Genomic DNA, 20488 nt, shown 5'->3' on the forward strand with positions numbered 1-20488 from the left:
GAGGTCATAGATAAGGTCCCTCACTTTGTATAGGGTGCATGGATTGGCCTATAATATGGTCTCTCTCTCTCTCTCTCTCTCTCTCGTATGGTAGTTGAGACTTGGGAGAGGTCTGTTCCTATATATGTATATGTGAAACACTTTTGGCTACACCACAAAACTAGAGCATGCCCATACCATTGAATGCTCTCTCTGTCTAGGGTTCCTTGCAGCTTCTAGGAGGAGAGCAGAGCATCAATGGCTGTCTTCATGATAGTGCTTATCTTTTTCCTCTGTTTGGTCTGCATCTGCTCTGCTCTTCTCAGATGGAATGAAGTTAGATACAGAAAGAAGGGCCTCCCTCCAGGCACAATGGGCTGGCCAGTCTTTGGTGAAACTACTGAGTTTCTCAAACAAGGCCCAAACTTCCTGAAAAACCAGAAAGCAAGGTGATTATATTTTTTTGGGTTCTCCTCTGTTAACGTTTAGTTGGTTTTTTGAGTATAACGGAAACAACAGTCATGATTAAACATATGTGTATAACGGGTGAAAAGTCGTGTGTATCATTTTTCGTAAATTAAATTGGCAAAATATTGTATAATTTTGATTGAATTTTTGCCAGGTATGGGAGTTTCTTCAAATCCCACATATTGGGGTGCCCTACAGTGGTATCCATGGATCCAGAGGTGAACAGATACATCCTAATGAATGAAGCCAAAGGGCTGGTTCCTGGCTACCCACAATCCATGTTGGATATTTTGGGAAAATGCAACATTGCCGCAGTCCATGGCTCCACTCACAAGTACATGAGAGGCGCATTGCTTGCCATCATTAACCCAACCGTGATCAGAGACCAGATTTTGCCCAAAATTGATGAGTTCATGACATCCCACCTCGCTGGCTGGGACAACCAAGTCATCAACATTCAAGAAAAAACCAAAGAGGTTTGTGTAACAGCATCCCATCTTTCATGTAATCCGTAATCAGAGTCGAACTGCAGTTCGTTCGACTCTGATTGCGGAGTACTTGTGTTTTTACTCGCTGATTTCGGATAGTAAACATGTTCTGATACTATTGCTTTGTTGATCACCGGTCTAATCAGTTTTTCTTCAACTGTTTTATACAGATGGCACTATTATCATCTCTGAAGCAGATTGCAGGCATTGAATCAAGCTCAATTACTCCAGCATTCAAGACAGAGTTCTTCAAGCTTGTGCTAGGCACTCTTTCATTGCCTATTGATCTTCCTGGCACGAATTATTGCCGCGGTTTTCAGGTATGCATCTGATTTATTTTCTCGTGACCAAAATCTCCAATGGACGTTGTTGTGGAAGGTCCAGCAATTGAGATTGGCGAACCATTTTATATGCAGGCAAGGAAGAATATTGTAAGCATGTTGGAAAAACTCATAGAAGAGAGAAGGGCTTCCAAAGAAGTCCATAGAGACATGCTTGGCTGCTTACTGACAAGTGATGAAAACAAACACAAACTCAGCGACGAAGAAATAATCGATATGGTCGTCACGATTTTGTATTCGGGTTATGAGACCGTTTCCACTACTTCCATGATGGCTGTCAAGTACCTCCATGATCATCCCAAAGTGCTTGAAGAACTCAGAGTAAGTTTATGGTTTGTTTTTGCTTTTGGTAATAGTCTCGCCCAAACTTGCTTACCTTCGGAGTTCGGTTTCTGACGTTTTAACTGCACATTTTGTAGAAAGAGCATTTGGCAATTAGAGAAAAGAAAAACCCAGAGGACCCAATTGACTGGAACGACTTGAAATCTATGAAGTTTACTCGTGCGGTAAGAAATTTCCCACCCTTGAAAATTTTGGATTTACCATTTGCTCTGGTTTGTTAATATCTTTCGTGTTATGTTTTTACCCTGCAGGTTATATTTGAGACCTCAAGATTAGCTACCATTGTGAATGGGGTATTGAGGAAAACGACTCAAGATATGGAACTAAATGGTAAGGAAAATATATCTTACATAAGCAGAGAGTCTTGTTGGCTTGAGTTCGTCCTTTAATGTTATTTTAAAGATTTATAACATTTTTTTTTCTATGTTTAAACAGGATATTTGATTCCAAAAGGGTGGAGAATTTATGTGTATACAAGAGAGATTAATTATGACTCCCTTCTGTATCCGGAACCATTAACCTTCAATCCTTGGAGATGGCTGGTTAGTGAAACTCTTTGTATTTCTGTCTGACTCCTCAGCTTCGACGATGGAAATAAACTTGAAATTTGAACATCGGAATTTCTAAACCGGGTTTGAATGCAAAATGCAGGACAAGAGCTTGGAGTCTTCAAACTATTTCTTTATATTTGGAGGGGGCACTAGGCTTTGTCCAGGAAAGGAGCTGGGAATGGCAGAAATTTCGACTTTCCTGCACTACTTTGTAACTAGATACAGGTAGCTTTTGATCTGATTTTTTACCTAAGGTAAAAGACATGTTGTTTACTATTAAAGATAAGATTGTAATATTTATTTGCTTGCAGGTGGGAAGAAGTTGGGGGAGACAAGCTGATGAAATTTCCCAGAGTAGAGGCACCGAATGGACTGCACCTTAGGGTTTCATCTTATTGACTAATATATGTACATGGAAAAAATAGAGAAAATAGTATATAGGGCATGTGAGAGAAATATGATGTATGATAAGGTGCTAACATATTAGAAAAACTGATGGAATTTGAGCATTTTCCTTTTGTTGGATATTATAATTTTTGCATTGCAAATTAGTCATGATAATTTCTTGCACGGCTCATTTAACCCAACACAAGATGACTCGAGATTAACAGATTCCGAGACAACCTGTTAACAAAACGTGTCTTTATCGAGTCACCCATGAAGAATCCGTTAACGAATTAAGTCAATATCAATTCACCGGTTAAGACCTTAACAAGATATTGTTTGCAAACCTAATAGAAGCACTGAAAAAACGGTTAAACCAAAATTTATTTAATGGGCTAAGCAATGAAGATGTCCATTGTTTAATGGGCCAAGTTGTACCCAAGTGAAATCCTAGACCATATGGGTTTTGTACTTGGTCATTGAAAAACTCGATTGAGTATTGATGGATGAAGAAAAACGTAAAAGCTTCTTGAAGCTTAATAGGTTGCTTAATATGAAGATTAAGCCTCCCGAAATGAATTGCAGGAATTAAGGTGAATTGAATTGGACGCAAAGAAAAACTCGAACCCCTACGCTACTACATGTGTAACTTTCTAATCCCACACGCTTTTTGTATCCTCGAATATTCTATCATGCACTGCTGTCCGACATGCTTTATGTGAATAGAGAGCTAGATGTCTGTCCAAGAATTCAACAATGAAGAATCTGAAGGCCATAGATTCTAATGTACATTACACTGATGCATGCTAGAAAAACTTTTCTCGTCTCCGAATCTATTGTTTATTTGTTCTTTTTACCATCCAGATTGTCTGTACTCAACAATTGCTCCTCCTTTGTTCAATGGGTTTAGCACTTGTGGTTAATTTGGGTTCTTTTATTTTTTTTCAGTTTACATTAGAGGCTGGTCAACTTGTAACGAAAGTCACGAAATCGTAACATCGGAGGATTAAAATGGGAAGTTACATGAAAAAAGCATAAAAATATAAGAACTCAATTGAATGACCAAAATAAAAAATGAGTATAAGTTGAAGAGTGGTTGCCATAATTAACCTTGAACTTACACATTCTCAATTAATTTACGGTAATACACTCGTAATTAATGCAAGCTATATCATGTTATTTTACAAATGATAGCGTTTGAGAGTTTAATTGTTAAATGTGAAGAGGAAAAGAAATTTGTTAGAATCTAACATGCACCAAATTGTATAAACATTATTATTTTCCGTCACTGTAATAAAGCGCTATCTACATGTTATATTATGTTTCTATCGACCAAAAAGGAGTTATGTGATGTCTCACTTGTGGACCAAAGCATATTCTTGTGTCATGTCAAAATCCAAGTCCACAATTAGTACAGTTCCCCTTCGCGCCTATTTATCATCGTCCTTGCAAATTTGTGCATGAAAGCAACCAATCTATCCTAAACGTTCAAAGCAACGCAGAAGGCACCTTTTTACCAATGTGAAAGCTGATAAATGTTTTGTGGGGATAGATCGACTCTCAGTCATCGAGTTTACTAAGAAATTCCAAAACCTGTCGTAACTTTTAACCTTCTCAAACAATGTATGATAAGTTTGAAATACTGCTAATGCAGTGATAAAAAATAGAGAAAATTTTAAGTATGACAATCACACAATTACGTTTGCTACTAATCCACATGTTATAATATGTGTGAATGACAAAGTATATGTATGAAACTAAGAAACAATCTTCGATAGGGATGCCTCGTGGTCGGTCATGTAGACTAAGCCAATAAAGGTGTTATGTATCATGTTAACATGAGTAGTGTCAGATTAACCAAAATATTAGAATTGTATATTTTTGTGTGTTTGTAGACAGAATGAGGTCAAAGAAGGGACTCACTGCCACATTGAAGTTTTTCTTCCCTCAAACCAAACCTATACTAATAGTAAACAACACGTGATAGTGCGGTGATCATACTAAAAAAATCTCGCATCGAATACCATAAACTATTCGTAAACAACACGTGGAAGGTTCAAAATGGATGACTAGAATTAGAATCCAAAAAGCTAAAATCAAGTCCTTTTTAAACACTCATAAAATCAAAATCTGGTCTTTTTGCAATTGCAGTTCTCAATCCCAGGTTGCTTTTGTAAGAGTTGAACAATTCTCTTACACCTTTAAATCTCGTACACGTTTCCTCCCTACCCACACTCGTGCCGTTTCCTCCGCCTCCTCACGTGCCACCACGTCCCCCTTCATTTATATTCCTATTCAAACTCCCTCTCCTCTTTCAAACGCCTCTCAGTCCTCCCCCTCCCCCTCTCTCTCTGTGAACCTTGCGCATTTCGATCCTCCAATGGCTTCCGCGACACCCCTTTTGACGGATGAGCTCGACATTGTGATCCCCACCATCAGAAACCTCGACTTCCTGGAGATGTGGAGGCCGTTCTTGCAGCCCTATCACCTCATCATCGTCCAGGACGGTGATCCGTCGAAGACCATCAAAGTCCCGGACGGCTACGACTACGAGCTCTATAACCGCAACGACATTAACAAGATTCTGGGTCCGAGGTCGTCCTGCATTTCGTTCAAGGACTCTGCCTGCCGATGCTTCGGATACATGGTCTCCAAGAAGAAGTACATATTCACCATCGACGATGACTGCTTTGTATGTCTTCTCCTTTTCTTATTTTTCTAGGTTTTTCCAATCTTTGTTTTGTTTTTGGATTTTGATTTTTTTTTATGAGTTTTTAAAGTCTGGGTCTTGGTTTTATTTGATCTTTTATTTCATGGTTTTGCGTAAAATATGGGTGACTGAATAAATCATGCGGCACGTTCTTCTGTCTCTATCGATTTTTCTTTTCTTTAATTGATCGTGACACTATTTTTTAACTCAATTTTTATAATCTGTGGAGTTCATTTCGTAAGGTATCTTAACAATCCGAATTGTTTATTTTATAGGTCTCTTTTAAAGATTTTATATACAAAAAATTATTCAAATCTGAAATCATATGACCGTTGGATTAAGAGTTTAGGATTCCTTAGTAAACCCGTATTCGTCCATTTTCTTTCCTACAAATATAAGTCTTAATGGTATCACGGATCCGCCCATGTTTAATTGTTGATTTTGTATATTTTAATTATATGACTATTGCCTAATACATGTAAAGTCCCATATAAAATGAAATAAGAGTCCTTAATTTGTTAGAGATTGTATGTAGATAGCACTGATGGCATCTAGTTTGATCTGGATTGAATAATGTTAATTTGTTATGCTTGCAAAGTTAAACACATGAAACTGCACATCACCACAGTAGGATTTGTGTGTAGGTAAATCCCTATCTTAAATCAATTTCAATAGCAATATGTCTCTTCTTATACAGAGAAACTTGCATACAATGACACTATGTCGTTATCTCACACTACTCAAACACTGTCATGTTTTTTAACTTTTCACACATTAATGTGTGATTAGTGTCCAAACTAATTTCACATTGTCATGCCTTTAAACTTTCATACATATTAATATGTGATTAGTTTAGAATGTCGCCACTGCATAGACATCTTTGTTGCATGAAAATCCCTCCCTCCCAAGTTCCCATCCATCCCACTATTTTAAATTTGGAAAATATTTTTAACACTGAACTTGTTTAACTTCTCTGTTGGACTTCTTCCATCACTATATTTGTTTGTTTTGTTCCTAGATATAGATATAGCATATGCATTTGTTTTATGTACAACTTACTTCTGTCCTTTCCCCTCCCAATTCTGAAGCACTTAATTTCAATTTGTTTGTACTACAACTCTGAAATTGTTGGCTTATTTTTAAGTTATCATGATTTTCTGTGTGTATATACTTCTAGGTTGCAACAGACCCATCTGGCAAACCAATCAATGCACTGGAGCAACACATCAAGAACCTCCTTGCACCATCGACCCCATTTTTCTTCAACACGCTGTATGAACCCTTCAGAGACGGTGCGGATTTTGTTCGTGGATACCCTTTCAGTCTCCGTGAGGGTGTTCCGACCGCTGTCTCTCACGGTCTCTGGCTCAATATCCCGGATTATGATGCACCAACACAGCTTGTGAAGCCACTTGAGAGAAACACAAGGTAGACACTCCCTAAAAAAAAAACCTATCTTGCATTGTACGCATCGTGCAATATATGTTCCTAACATTATATGCTTACGCTTTCACTAGGTTTGTGGATGCTGTTCTGACAATCCCAAAGGGCACATTATTCCCAATGTGTGGGATGAACTTGGCTTTCGACCGTGACCTCATCGGCCCTGCTATGTACTTCGGACTAATGGGTGACGGTCAGCCAATTGGACGCTACGACGATATGTGGGCTGGCTGGTGCACCAAGGTTCCCTTTGTTCTCTTGTTTTAACCATACAATATGCCCATATGTCTTCTAATTCTTCCATTGTTCTTTCTTTCATGTGAATAATATATTATGTTGCATATATCGGTTAGGTCAGTTGGTCAGAACAATGTGTCATACTTGATACTAAAGATTAACAGTATGTATTATCATGAAAATTTCAGGTGATAACAGATCATTTGGGGCTTGGAGTGAAGACAGGGCTGCCATATATCTACCACAGCAAAGCCAGCAACCCATTTGTGAACCTGAGGAAGGAGTACAAAGGCATCTTCTGGCAGGAAGAGATCATCCCATTCTTCCAATCTGCTGTCCTTCCCAAAGACTGCACCACCGTGCAAGCATGCTACATTGAGCTCTCCAAGCAGGTCAAGGAGAAGCTCAGCAAGGTGGATCCCTACTTCGACAAGCTCGCCGACGCCATGGTAACATGGATTGAAGCTTGGGATGAGCTCAACCCTAATGGACCTGGATCCAAAGTGGCCAACGGCAAGGCCTAGTGAAAAAAAATAAAAATAAAAAGTTGATTTAACTGCATTTTGCTCTTTATATTTTTACTGTACCTTCTGGGAGTTATATCTATCGTTAGTTTAGTGACTGTAATCTTTTGTTTTTTACCCTCCTCCTGAGCCAGTTTGGTCATCGCTTTCAGTTGCATATCGGCAGATGTAATTTTTATTTAACGTTCTCCAATGAGCTTAGTGCAATAAAAGTACGTAGTAGTTCATTGTCAAGGTTTTTACCATCTCGATAGGAAATGTCAATTTTACTTTTACGTGTCCAAATGGAATTACTGTTGAGTCAATTTATAAATTGGCATTCATATACGCTCGATTGCATCTAAGTTTTTATCTTCCGCCGGCTCCTCTTCATTCAATAGTAACTATGATAAACAAGAAGGGAGCTCCAAGAGCCCATATACTCATGTTTGAATTGTTTGATGTGAAATAACTCAAACATAAGAGATAAGAAACTGGAACTTTAACTGCACTATTTAATATCAGACTGAATTGAAGGATGGAATCAAAATTGAAGCCAATGTGACCAAGATAAATTGCTTACAAACTCAAAAGGTATGCAAATATAAATAAAAACGGTGTATCAAACTCAAAAGTTGCTGAAAATTGGCTTCTAATTAAATAGAAAGTTGCCGCTCCAGTTGCTCATGGCTTAATTAATGGTTGCAAGAAGCCTCGCTCTCTCCACCCGCTGTCTCCAAGTAAAAATGAATAGGACGAAGGATTATGTGTGTTGTTTCGGTAATGGGAGTATGGAGCTCAAGGTCAACTTGGTCGACAAACTTAAAACCGCTCATTTCTTCACTTCGGGGTGGGTTGGTCTTCAATCTTTTGACGCTTGGCATCATGTTCCTCACCATCTTCATGGTTAAGATGTCCATTGACAGCCTCCGGACCCAAGAGAGAGATGTGTTTGCTGGTGATTGTACGACCTGCCCTAAGCTTTGGCCCCCAGTGCCTTTCTGGATTTGGAAGGAAGCGTGCTACCTTCTTGGTTTGTGCCTTGCTAAGAGACGCAACAGCTCGAGCAAAGTTAGCCTGCAAAAGAGAAAATGTCAGAAAGAGTGGTAAGTTAGATATCTCTCTCTGCCCGCTCAAATGCGCACTCACACATGGGTTGATTTAGTCCATGAAATTACATGCACATACCAAAAGAAGAAAAGGAAAGTATAATCAGAAGAAAAAGGAAATCATTATTCGTATCCAAAAATGGGAGAAACATACTTGAAGGATGGGTTCCTTGGCAAGTATCACGGTTCCTGACTGATCCGCTGGCTGAGGTTTCACCGGGTGATTCTTCACCTACACAAAATCAAGGCTCAATAAGATACCATCACACACCTAATGCAACGAAATAGTAAATAGCACTAATCTCATAGAAAGTCTACATAATTTACAGAGTAGAGACGGAGCAAGCAACAACAGAACCACACTGTTAAAAGGGGGGCAGGAAGGAATCTACGTGCAGGGATCTTAAAAGATTGTCTACTATTGAAAAATTAATACACGCATGACGCGAGAAACAAATGAGAGCTGAAAGACTGCTCACCCAACAGCGCATTATGTCCCAAATGACATCCATGGGAGCATCTGATTTCAACCCCAATGGGTTTACGTGAGTTCCAGATATACGATACCCTGCATTGATCACAGCAGAACGGAAAATCACAGCAGATGGGGAAGTGCACTTTAATGTGGCACAGAGGTTGTGCAGACTCAAGAACAAAGGAACATCAGGCAGTTCCTGCAAACAATACAGACACATCAGTGAAACTGCATAAGCACAACTAATTTTTGTCTACTAGGACAAATATTAAGACATAGGGCACACCTCTGAAATTGTTGTTAGTACAGCAGAGATGCGACCATAAGCGGGATACCGCTCCTTCATAGATTTCACATCAGATAGTATGGAAGTCACCCATTCTTGATCATGGATAGGAGCAGACCATATAGGTCCACCCATATTGAATTTCTTCCCACAGTCACTGCATTCTTGAGGAACAACGGGACCAAAACCCGGTAGATATCTTACACTGGTGTTCTGAAAATGTAAAGGGATTCCTTATCAGAATCGATACAAACTAGGATGAGAAAATAAATCCATTATCTAAAGCTACAAGACTTCAACAGACAAATAACTCTTGGTAAAGCCGTAAAAATCAAAGTGGTCAAACATACTCAACACATACACATGAAAATATTCTGCAGGGGGGCAAAGTTTGCTAATAATAGAGTAATAACTATGAAGATCAATGTGTGTCCTACCATTGAGGTTAACTCTCCTAAAAGATAGTTTCAAACAATCAACCCTCATAACTCTCTACTTAACTTTTCAAAGTCTTCGTTACAAATAAAATTTAGACGGCACTTACATATAGTTCAGGGAAAGCAAGAGAATGAACATTTCTTAGATGATATTTGTCATGAATACATAAGCACAACCTAATTCCCAAGGTATGGTATATCAGCACCATACCTTTGTGACTGTCCTTCCAATAGGCTGAAGATGAAATGAATCGCAGCCAATGCACTGATAAACATAGGATAGCTTAAGGGGAGAGTTCTTCATTGCACTTGCAGAACTGCAACCAATTATTTGAACTATCAGTTAACAGCAAAAGAAAGAAGCCTAGATAGATAACATTTAGTGAATTAAAAGGAAATAGGTCACATACGAGTAGATACGGACGAAAACTCGAACATAAAAGTCCATCTGAACAGATAGCACAGGAACAATGTACCGTTTGTAACGATTTGCATGACTCTGCATTTTATCAAGAAGAAATTATCCGTGCACTGAAAAAGAAATATATACAATTTTTATTAACTGAAATATAAATTATGGTCCAATAAGGGTACTCTTCAAGTTCAATCTACCTTCAATCTAAACTTGATTGAAAACCTAAAATTATTATCCACATCATCATTATGCAAACGAAACACCCCACAATAAAGCTGTAAATAGTTGCCATAGAAAAGACGTGCCAACAACTATATTACCAAGGCAAATGCAGTATCAATTCTACTTCCCTTCTGGCTAAATTGTTAATAACAAGTTTCAAGTGGTTTGCACGTTCTAGTTAAAAGCTATAATCAAGGACATAACAATACCTCAATGCAAGCTAGGAGGATCCTCAAAGCCATTTCGTGACAATACTTCCCTCTCAATGGATAGGAACCATATCTAATCCATAAAACAGTTCGTGATAAGTAAGTCCAAGAATCAGAATAAAATGCTTCAATCAAAGTATATCAGCAGAAAGATATTACTGCTTACTTTGAATAGCAAACCTCCCCATTTCCACCACATAGCACTGCCATATCAGTTGCTGTACACATTAGCAATCCTCCATCAACAACAGATTGAACCGCAGAGTCCAAGAAGACAGAGGGAGAACCATAAGGATCAAGATCAACCTGAAACACCAATAACCAGCAAAGAGTATGTTACTGCCTTATGAAGTGTCAAAATAATAGGAATCCACCCAAAGAAATTAATCTGCAGTGATGAATATAAAACAGCATAAGCATACCACATCAAATTCTTTTGGATGGGTGAGCATATGCACACGAGCATCAGCAAGATGTGATTCCACCTTTGAACATGCAACTGAACCATTGAACTTGATATTTCTCCTACAAGCTTCAACTGCACCTGAAGGAAGACAAACATTGGTGATAACTGTTATGATGCTTACAAGTAATTAGAAAAGCCCATATGCAGCTACAACTTATGTATATCAATATGTATTTAAATAGAAACTAGAAGTCCATAATCTCATCTAATTTGGGTCTAAATGCCCATTAGTTCTTCATTTCTTTTCAGGACAAACAAAGTAATCTTTAAAAGGTTAACACTAAAAATGGCCATATACATTTAAGTGCAGTAGTTAGAGACAACCTAAAACTTACCTTTATCATTGTCTAAAGCAACAACTTTACCAATTCCTTCCACTTCACGAGCATACCTAAGAGCTCTTAAACCAGAAGCTGACAGGGCCTGTGAACAAAATGATACAAAACAGAAATGTGAATAGACATCTTCCAGAGTAAAGAGCAAAGACTAAAGAAACTAATTAATTGATCGAATCAAAATTCATAAAAAACCTCAAGAACTCTTGGTGGCTTCAGTTCCCCACGCCATTTTCCCTCAGTGACCTTGTCTGGTTTTTCTGAAACGCTACATGGTTCATCTTGTGATATCTCTGCTGCCATTTCACAATCTCCATTGGTTTTTTCTTCATTAATGGCAGGCTCATTAGGTTCTTCTTCTACAACAGAATTTGAAGCATCTTTGTCAGACTCCTTCGGTGCAGGTTTTGCTTTCTTGGACAATCTTGCTTCATGCTCCTCCTTGCGTTTGGTTATGAATGTCCTCAGAACAGCAACTGATATGTCTCTGTTGTTAACCTAATAATTACAGACTGAAAAAATCAACATTCCCTCTAAATTACAAAATCTAAAAGTCAGCCAGCGAACTGAAGTGAATAAATGCCACCAGCACATACTCATGCTAAAAACTGAACAATCACCCATGTTGAAAAGCACCCCTACATAATATTTACTATACGAAGAAAATTGCTACTAACATAATCAAAACGGGATTAACTCTTCGAAAACAAAGACCACAGGGCTGTAGACAAGTTAAAGCTTATCTATAGGTTAACTAGTCTTGCTTTGTCTATAAGCACATCCAATCTAGGTTGAACTTTCAAATATACTCTCTTTGTTTATCTGTTCTGCCCTTACTTAATTTGCGCTCCATATATAAAGCGTAAGCAGAAATACTAAATGATAAGCCAATTGAGCAATACATAATTCAACATATGGATTGGCACAAATGCTCCACCCAAATGCTCCCAAATGCGAGACACAACTAACTTTTACACTACAAGGCTCCACCACACACATTCCTCAACGATTACTAATAAAAAAAACAAAACCTTTCGCATATCGAAATTCTTCAATTCTAAGCGTTAATCTTTCCCATTGCTACACTATTTCCCCAGCAGCCAATCCCAACTTTTGAACAACTAACACTGACCCAGCAAACATCCAATTCAGAATAACTCAAAACACAAAAAAAACCCACAAACATTGCATCTAAAAATCCCATCAAACCTCACAACCCAATTCAAAAAATCACAAAAAGAGAAGATTTTGGCACCTGAGTTTTATTGTAAAAGACTTGGTTCTTAGCATGCATGAGAATCTCAGCCTCTCCTTCCTTAATGATGGCATAATCACTGAGATCGGTCGTCATGTTCCTTCACTTTCATGCAAACAAAAACCACCCCCGAATCTCTTCCTTCCGCGAACAAACGCAGAACTGTAAAAAGCAGGAGGCTTTCTCTTCCCCTTCTTCTTCTTCTTCTTCTTCTATGGAAGCTGTGGGTGGAGTCTGCGAATTTGTGCAGGGAGTCTGCGAGTTTGTGCAACTAGCATCAAACTGAAGACTTTTTATATGCAGACAACAAATATGCTTATTAATTTGAAAACCCTATCTTTTCCTGCTAATCGCGATAAAAGTTTTGATTTTTCGGATAAATTGAAACCTTTCTTTTTCTCCTTTTTCGGCTTAAACCCTAAATCTCACCCGGTACACTTTAGAAAATAACGGTGGGTTTTCGCTAACATGAACAGAAAGTTATGGAGGTAGTGCGCAGACTGGGTGGGGTGTCGGGTAACTCCCAATCCGGGGCTCCAAATACAAAAAAGTGGAAACAAAAACATTTTTTAAGAGATTGTTCGCGGAAGAGAGAGAGATTGCTAATATGGTAATGGCAATTTAATCCGTAAAATTCGATAATTGTGGATAATTGCATGAAGGTTGGATTTGGAATAAAAGTTCAAGTATTTTTAAATGTAACGAAAAATTATGAATATTATTTGGTTACGGTTTTTTATATGATTATAGGGATCCTTAATCTGTATATATCTATATATATTTTCAATGTAGTCTAATTGTATTCCTCTTCATTTGTAAAGTGTGAAGTGTTAGGTTTGATTTTTGCCAAAGGCAAATTTAAATACATTATTTCTAGCTCATTGTGGGGTTAAACTCATCCCATCCGCTTAGTGTAAATAATATCATTTGTTTAAATAAAAAATTTGATAAAAAAAAAAAAAAAAACCGGAAAACAGAAGGTAACAACAAAAGGAAAAGTATAGAGCCCAATTAACAAGCACAGGCTTGAATCCAACTCCACAAAAGCTAACCACCCGCCGACCCACCGGGCATCTCATGCCTCTCCCCTCTTTCCACACCCTCCCAAGCCCAAACATTTCCTCCAAAACATATCTTTCCTCACTTGATGATGATAGTATGCCCCCCAATGATGGCCTCCAATGAATCAAACATTGCATTACAAGCCCTCAATCGACCAGTCCACTAAATGGCCCAAATTCTGGTGAGCTTCTTTCTACCAACACCACCAATTTGGGTGACATTAACCTCACCATACCTAAACATATATCTTCCCTCTCTAACTGGCGGGATTCACCTCTAAAAAAATGTAAAATTACATGTTTATTTACAATTTTTTTTTTGACCAAAATATTTATTTTACATCTCGTCCATCAGAGAATTTTTCTGCTAACCAAAAATGCAAAGTGTTCATTTGAATGCATTTGCATCTCCAATAAGAAATTCTCTCGACAATTTTCTTATAAGCCATGCATTTTATCATTTCTAAACTTATAATATCAGATTTATGAAATCTGATATTACTCCCAATAGAAAGACGAAGAGTAGGCTTTGAGGATTTTCTCAAATTTTCTATTTGTTGTACAGCCGACAGACATGGATTTAAGCATCCACTGTTGATGGTAATCCTCCATATTGCAGTGGATCTTAACTGTTGAATTCATGATTATTCTACATCGTTCAAATTTAACAATAAAGAAATGTCACTTATTAGCTAGGAACATTATATGGTTCAAAGTGTGCTACACTACCTACCTAATCACTAACTAATTCTAAAGCCTTTTTCTATGATTATGCTCCCTACCATATAAAATCTGCAAAAAACCCTAGCTACCCCAAATGAATTCATGGTGTAAATTGTAATCAGCTAGATCCTTCGAGAAGCCATATATATATTGACATCCACTTAATTAAGCAGAAATAATATCATATAACATATATAGATGAAGGAGGTTCAATTAATTTTAAATGTTAATTGATGGACAAAAATGTTTAGATATGTATGGGTTAGATTGATAGGGATAGTTCCCAGTTTTGTCCAACATAAAGTAGGGTTTCGAGGTCATTGCTGAAGTAATAGTACTCAAAGGGGTAAGGAGGAGCAAAAGCTTTTATAAACTATTTTCTTTTCTTCGGCCCCATCAATCGAGGATTTTATACAGTGAATCTTTAAGCATGACAAGATCTTGAAACTCTTATGTAATCTTTTCAAAGATTAGCACTAATATATAGTTTCTATATACATCATTACCTATATTAGGCATAGAATGCATAAACAAATGAGCTAAGCCAATTAAGCACTTCTCAACTTTCCAAATAAGTTACTTAAACAAAGTTCAAAGGCCAGGTGTAGGATAGGTGACTCATCAATCCCCTCTCCTTTCAATACTTTATGCCCCCCATTACCTTAAATAGCATCCTAGAAACTTCTTTGTGTGCTTAAAAAAATAGAGGTCATTAACCATTAACAATATTAATGCTGCTTAAGTATGCAAATACTTTTATCACAGATGTTAAACCCTAGTTGGATAAAAGCCACTGTCCAAGGAGACATCAACAACCCACTAACTCATTTCGGCTTAGTTAAGATTTTATGCTTAATTTCTTTAGAGTAATGTTAGGGAGACTAAATTTGTGGACAAAGTTTTGAAAACTAAAGGACATGGAAGTTGATGATTGATTTATTACTTACACGTTAATATAACATGCTTATTCTAATTTGTGATATATCATTTAGTTTACAAATTTAATCTCCTTAATATTACTCATTTCTTTATTAAGAAACTTCTTCATTAATCTTAAATAACAATGACAGACAACTTATACAATGTGGCTTTGTGTTTTTTTTTTTTTTTTTAATTTTATTTTATCGAAATGTAGCTTTGTGGCTACAAGGAATATTGGTGGTGATGTCATATAATATGCGGAGTAGGGTTTGATGAGCCTGCTGTTCTGCTGTGATTGGAAAAAGGTGTTGAGCTGGTTGAGACCCATGTCTCAACACGTGTACTCAGGTTTGTAGAGGGAAGGGTCAATTCGATTTTATGATATGGAGAGAGACAGAAGCAGAGATTCGATTCAAAGATATTGACTGAGATCATCAAAATGCATTAAACCAAACAAATTAAATATTCAAGTCACTGATTCAGAGGGAGGATATATACCATGCATTATGTGTATATATAACAGGAAGTTAACCTAGCCATGCATTGTGCAATATAACCGGTGTGCGATAGAATACGAAGAAAACAAACAAGTACTACTTATTGAGTTGAGTTGAAAGAGATCAAAGTGCGAACTTAAAGATGGTAGCTATGATGGGTTGGGGTGGTGTTGGAGAACAAGGATGGAGGAAAGGTCCTTGGACTCCTGAGGAGGATAAGCTGCTCAGTGAATATGTCACCTTACATGGAGATGGAAGATGGAGTTCTGTGCCTAGGTCTACAGGTAATCAATCAAGTTAACTAGTCTGTTGACTGCTTTTTAACTACTTTTTTTACACCAGTTCTAATTATTTAAATGTGATATATTGTTTATGAGAGCTTTAATTTCGGATTAACTGATAATCTTAGACATGCATGCATGCTCACTTAGGGTTTTTTCTTCTTTAACAAAAATACTATTTTCAGGTCTGAACAGGAATGGGAAAAGTTGCAGACTCAGATGGGTGAATTATCTGAGGCCAGGACTGAAGAAAGGGCATATAACACCTCAGGAGGAAGGCATCATCATTGAATTGCATGCTTTATGGGGTAACAAGTAAGTAATAATACCCTAGCTAACTAATGCTCTCTCTCTCTCTCTCTCTCTCTCTCTCTCTCTCTCGATTAAATAATTATCAAAAGTACACAGTATTTTTTATTTCTAATGTGAATTGTTATATGAATTTACAGATGGTCCACCATTGCAAGATACTTGCCAGGCAGAACCGACAATGAGATAAAAAACTTCTGGAGAACCCATTTCAAAAAGAAAGAGAAATGCACTCAGAAGCAAGAGAAACGAAAAGCAGAGATTCTAAAAGCAAAACAACAACAATTAGAGGAAGATCAAAACATGAAAGCAAGAGCCACTACACCACACCATCATTGGGAAGCCTGCAGCCAAGGAATAATAAGCAATATGAATAATATTGATATCCACGAAACACAAGCAACATGGCAAGAAAATATGGAGGAAGACAAATATTGCTTGCCAAAATTGATGCACCAAGCAAGTGTGGAATTTTGGTCAGATTTATTAGGTGAAGAAGGGTTTTATAAGCTCTGGAACTTAGACGACGTAAGCGGTCGAATGGATTTGCAGCAACACACAAGCTTAAGCCAGTGCAACAAAGCAGCCATGCAGATCAATAATCAAGGAATTACTGCAGCTTTATCTTCTGGAGGGGAATCGAGCAATATATCATTGCAGAATGGAAGCGAAACTAGTTCACCTGCTTTATTTTGAGGAGGACACTCCAACACTTTCTCCAATGTAGGAGGCCACATCTTCTGATTAGAAATGCTGATCATTCATTACATTGGTACTAAAATTATTTTTATCTCGCCGACTGACACGATCGATGATGAACCTCTGATCCAGCTAGCTAGTTAGCTATAAGCGTATCAATAAAATTCTATATGCTGGTTTATGTTTCGAAAGCGTTATTGTACCATTGTTAATTTTGATTTGCATATATATATATGATAAATAAAGGTAGTGTGGTCTTTTATATATTCCTAGCGTATGTATCCATTTAACTTTTTTTTAGACGAGTGATCAGTGGGAAATGAGGAAGAAAACACAGTACATGTGGACTTCTAATCAGCATACAGACTAGAAAGATCGGAAAGAAAACACAGTTTCATGCATTAAACTTGTTTTAAAAAGGCACTGATCTCTAAACATTGGAAACTTTGTTTTGCAACAAATTAATAATTAGTTTTAGATGGAAAATTAATGGTAATTGGTCGAGAAAAAGTCTTGATTTTATCACAATAACCCCAATCAAAAGGACTGAAAACGCATTAGTAGCTGCACTGATCAAAACCTCATCATAGACAAAGTCATTTGTCTATATACACAATAAAAACTAATCATTATCAATAGTGGTCTTTTTTGTTGTAGTTTGTTAGAATATCAGGCTTTATATTACAATAGAGAAATACTAAGAAGACTCTTCTGAGCAGAATTCTTTATGAACTATTTGATACGTCACAATTTAACGTTAATTTCCCTGCCAGCACTACAAAATATTGTGTCAAAACATGAGGGAGAAAGAGAATTGATGAAAAAACTCAATTTTTGAGAGAATCTCTTTAGCATTTCTCGTCACAATATTAAGATCCCATAAAATCTACTTTTGTAAGAAGAAACTAATAATTTCATCAAAATTAATGGACTTGTTTGACGCCTTAACTACATATTATTGGTAAAAAGAAAATATAGTGAACCCACTGAATAGAATTATTGAACAGATTATAGGTCAAACATGGATCATACATGTTCTTCCTTGGCCTTCTTCCTTTGGCCGGTATTGACTTCTAAAGTGACAAAGTCTTGACCAGTAAATTAGTCAATGACCTAGAGTTGACCACTTATAAGTATATATCATTTGAAAGTTGATTGACAAGAGGTAGGCAGGTTGTAGAAGCCACAACTGATTGATTGTGAAGGCAAAAGATCAGAGGCTTCCAGTCAGTAGTCACTCAGATCAGTTGGGTCATATACCACTACTATATGTAATTATATACTGTAATAAATCAATTTAAGCCTGCAAGTAAATGGAAATTAAGAGCTAATTAAGATACATGCATGCAGGTCGTTCCCCAATTTTTACCGCAATTCAAATCTTACCGCTTCTTAAGTTTACCTTACAAGAGTTGGTAAAAAGATAAATGTAGAAAAGAAAAGAAAAGAAACTGAGGGAAATCGACGGCAAGACTACTAGTTGTAAAGGAAAATGTTGTTAGGGTGATTTAAAGAAAGAGTTTAATTATCAACCGCTATATCATGTGGTTTACAATATGTAATCTAAAAAGATGATCTCCTTAACTTTTTTTCATGTTATTAAACGTTTGAATCTACCAATATAATTAGTTATGGGCTCGTAGAATTATAACGAGAGAAGTACGCGGGCTGCAAAACACAATTGTCAAAATTGTCAAAGACTCAAAATGTACTTGGGCTAGATAGATTTACCCGTAATGCTAAAATTTAGCCCAGAAAAGAAAAATAAAAAAATGGCCCATGCAGGTCTCGAACCTGCGACCTTCGCGTTATTAGCACGACGCTCTAACCAGCTGAGCTAATAGGCCGCTGTTGTTTGATAACAACGGACTATGGTTTATATCAGAGTTTAGTTTTAGATAAGGCGCTTTTTCACTTATCAGCAATTTCTGGCCCTTCGTAAAGGAAAGCAGGGACAGAGACCAAAGCAAATGGATAACATAACGGCGAGCGAGCTGGCCGGATTCGGAGTCGGAACTCTGCTCCTCTGCGCCACCATTGCCGCCCCAAAGATCGACGCTTTCATCTCCGCCTGTCAGCGCAGGTAACACTTGCTAATACCCCATTTCTTAATTCTCATTAAACGCCATTCTTTCTTTCTAATGTTTTGAGCTTATAATCTTCACCAACTCCTGATTAGTTTCCAAGAATTTCACAAATAACCCACTTAGCAATGCAAAGTTCCCAACTTCCTAGTATGATTAGATGTTTTTCATGATTTGAGTAATGCTATTGCTACAGGCACCAAATTTGCTAACTAAATGACACGACAGTGTTTGACTAATATTAGCGTTTGCTTTAAACCTTATTTATTAAGAACAAGTAAGGAGTTTGATGCATGCACCAACGCACCATTTGGTGTCTCGAGGATTATTGTTCTGATTTATGTGTTGTGTGTATGAAACCTTTGGATGTTCAGTTCCTTGGGAATGTGCAAGAGATGTGGCAACTTGAGGATGATAGCATGCTCAAGATGTAGAGGAGTTGGATTGATCAAAGAAGGTGAAATGCTTGGATCAAATCTCATCGACGACATGTATGAATCGCTTGGGGGTGAAGGATCGAAAGTAAGATCCATCTCTTGCACCTATTGTCAAGCTAGAGGTCATTTTTCGTGCCCCGATTGCTCTAAGCCAACGTCTGTTTGAGTTTGTTGAAGTTGTGTAAACTAAAACTTGATCAGGCTATTTGTGTTATCTTAGAAAGATTAATCAATGTCAAAGCTTTCTTCGTCCTCCGTCACCATACTTGTTTGGTACGGGTGATATAGAGCAGTGAAATTTACGTACCCAAATTAAACAGTAGGGATATAACGGTTCATAATCCATATATACATTGTGAATCTTGTTATAATTTGGAATAAATAATTTCCCAAGAGCGGTTCATATGATATGTGTACATTCATAGTTTTCCATACATGTCAGTGCTAGAGGCTGCATATGTACTACTTGTGCAACTCTAGCTTCCCTGGTTAGATGAATTTCCTAGTGGCGGTGGTATTAACTCCTACATTCTTCTCCCTTTTATTGGAATATTCATCCTTGACAGTGATATTTATGCTTGAATTCGTTTTATGTTCTTACGGTCCTATGTTAATCTTCTCCCTTTTCGTGGAATATTCATCTTTGATAAACCTGATATAATGTTTTGTGCTTGAATTTGGTTGATGCCTTTATGCTGCCTGTTTAATGGCGGAGCCAGAGAATCAAATAGGAAGCATAGGGGGCTATAATATGAAAGTTCATCTCAAGGTCAGATGAACGGCTTCCCTCCTATCCTTCCGTCCGCTCCTGCTAGTGATCT

The 20488-nt window shown here is 37.4% G+C and overlaps 5 protein-coding genes and 1 non-coding gene across 6 annotated transcripts; 4 read left to right on the top strand and 2 right to left on the bottom strand.

Annotated features, from left to right (window-relative positions):
* LOC137707948 (cytochrome P450 85A) lies at positions 1 to 2678 on the top strand. The gene is made up of 9 exons (XM_068446894.2): positions 1 to 428; positions 602 to 923; positions 1106 to 1255; positions 1352 to 1597; positions 1696 to 1782; positions 1870 to 1948; positions 2054 to 2160; positions 2270 to 2394; positions 2481 to 2678. The coding sequence occupies exons 1-9, from the start codon at positions 238 to 240 to the stop codon at positions 2566 to 2568; spliced, it is 1395 nt and encodes a 464-aa protein (XP_068302995.1). The 5' UTR covers positions 1 to 237; the 3' UTR covers positions 2569 to 2678.
* Positions 2679 to 4616: 1938 nt separating this feature from the next.
* On the top strand, positions 4617 to 7701 carry LOC137708865 (UDP-arabinopyranose mutase 1). The gene is made up of 4 exons (XM_068448025.2): positions 4617 to 5245; positions 6441 to 6691; positions 6781 to 6949; positions 7132 to 7701. The coding sequence occupies exons 1-4, from the start codon at positions 4619 to 4621 to the stop codon at positions 7465 to 7467; spliced, it is 1383 nt and encodes a 460-aa protein (XP_068304126.2). The 5' UTR covers positions 4617 to 4618; the 3' UTR covers positions 7468 to 7701.
* Positions 7702 to 7941: 240 nt separating this feature from the next.
* LOC137707937 (tRNA (guanine(26)-N(2))-dimethyltransferase 2) lies at positions 7942 to 13234 on the bottom strand. Its single transcript, XM_068446880.2, has 12 exons — positions 12656 to 13234; positions 11596 to 11898; positions 11401 to 11488; positions 11022 to 11143; positions 10766 to 10905; positions 10600 to 10672; positions 10164 to 10252; positions 9965 to 10070; positions 9317 to 9529; positions 9035 to 9229; positions 8710 to 8787; positions 7942 to 8523 (listed from the first exon to the last, which is right to left on the bottom strand). Exons 1-12 carry the CDS (start codon positions 12749 to 12751, stop codon positions 8287 to 8289), a joined length of 1740 nt encoding a protein of 579 aa, XP_068302981.2. The 5' UTR covers positions 12752 to 13234; the 3' UTR covers positions 7942 to 8286.
* Positions 13235 to 15999: 2765 nt separating this feature from the next.
* LOC137709229 (MYB-like transcription factor EOBII) lies at positions 16000 to 17143 on the top strand. Its single transcript, XM_068448327.2, has 3 exons — positions 16000 to 16141; positions 16324 to 16453; positions 16588 to 17143. Exons 1-3 carry the CDS (start codon positions 16000 to 16002, stop codon positions 17141 to 17143), a joined length of 828 nt encoding a protein of 275 aa, XP_068304428.2.
* A 1776-nt stretch (positions 17144 to 18919) lies between these two features.
* On the bottom strand, positions 18920 to 18993 carry TRNAI-AAU (transfer RNA isoleucine (anticodon AAU)). Its single transcript has one exon. It is a non-coding gene; the product is annotated as a tRNA-Ile (tRNA).
* Positions 18994 to 19069: 76 nt separating this feature from the next.
* Positions 19070 to 20075, top strand: LOC137708719 (uncharacterized). The gene is made up of 2 exons (XM_088688847.1): positions 19070 to 19229; positions 19605 to 20075. The coding sequence occupies exons 1-2, from the start codon at positions 19117 to 19119 to the stop codon at positions 19831 to 19833; spliced, it is 342 nt and encodes a 113-aa protein (XP_088544973.1). The 5' UTR covers positions 19070 to 19116; the 3' UTR covers positions 19834 to 20075.
* Positions 20076 to 20488: the final 413 nt, after the last annotated feature.

This window comes from Pyrus communis, chromosome 17 (genome assembly GCF_041283825.1).
Source record: "Pyrus communis isolate YQ-2024b chromosome 17, ASM4128382v1, whole genome shotgun sequence".
Classification (NCBI taxonomy): domain Eukaryota; kingdom Viridiplantae; phylum Streptophyta; class Magnoliopsida; order Rosales; family Rosaceae; genus Pyrus; species Pyrus communis.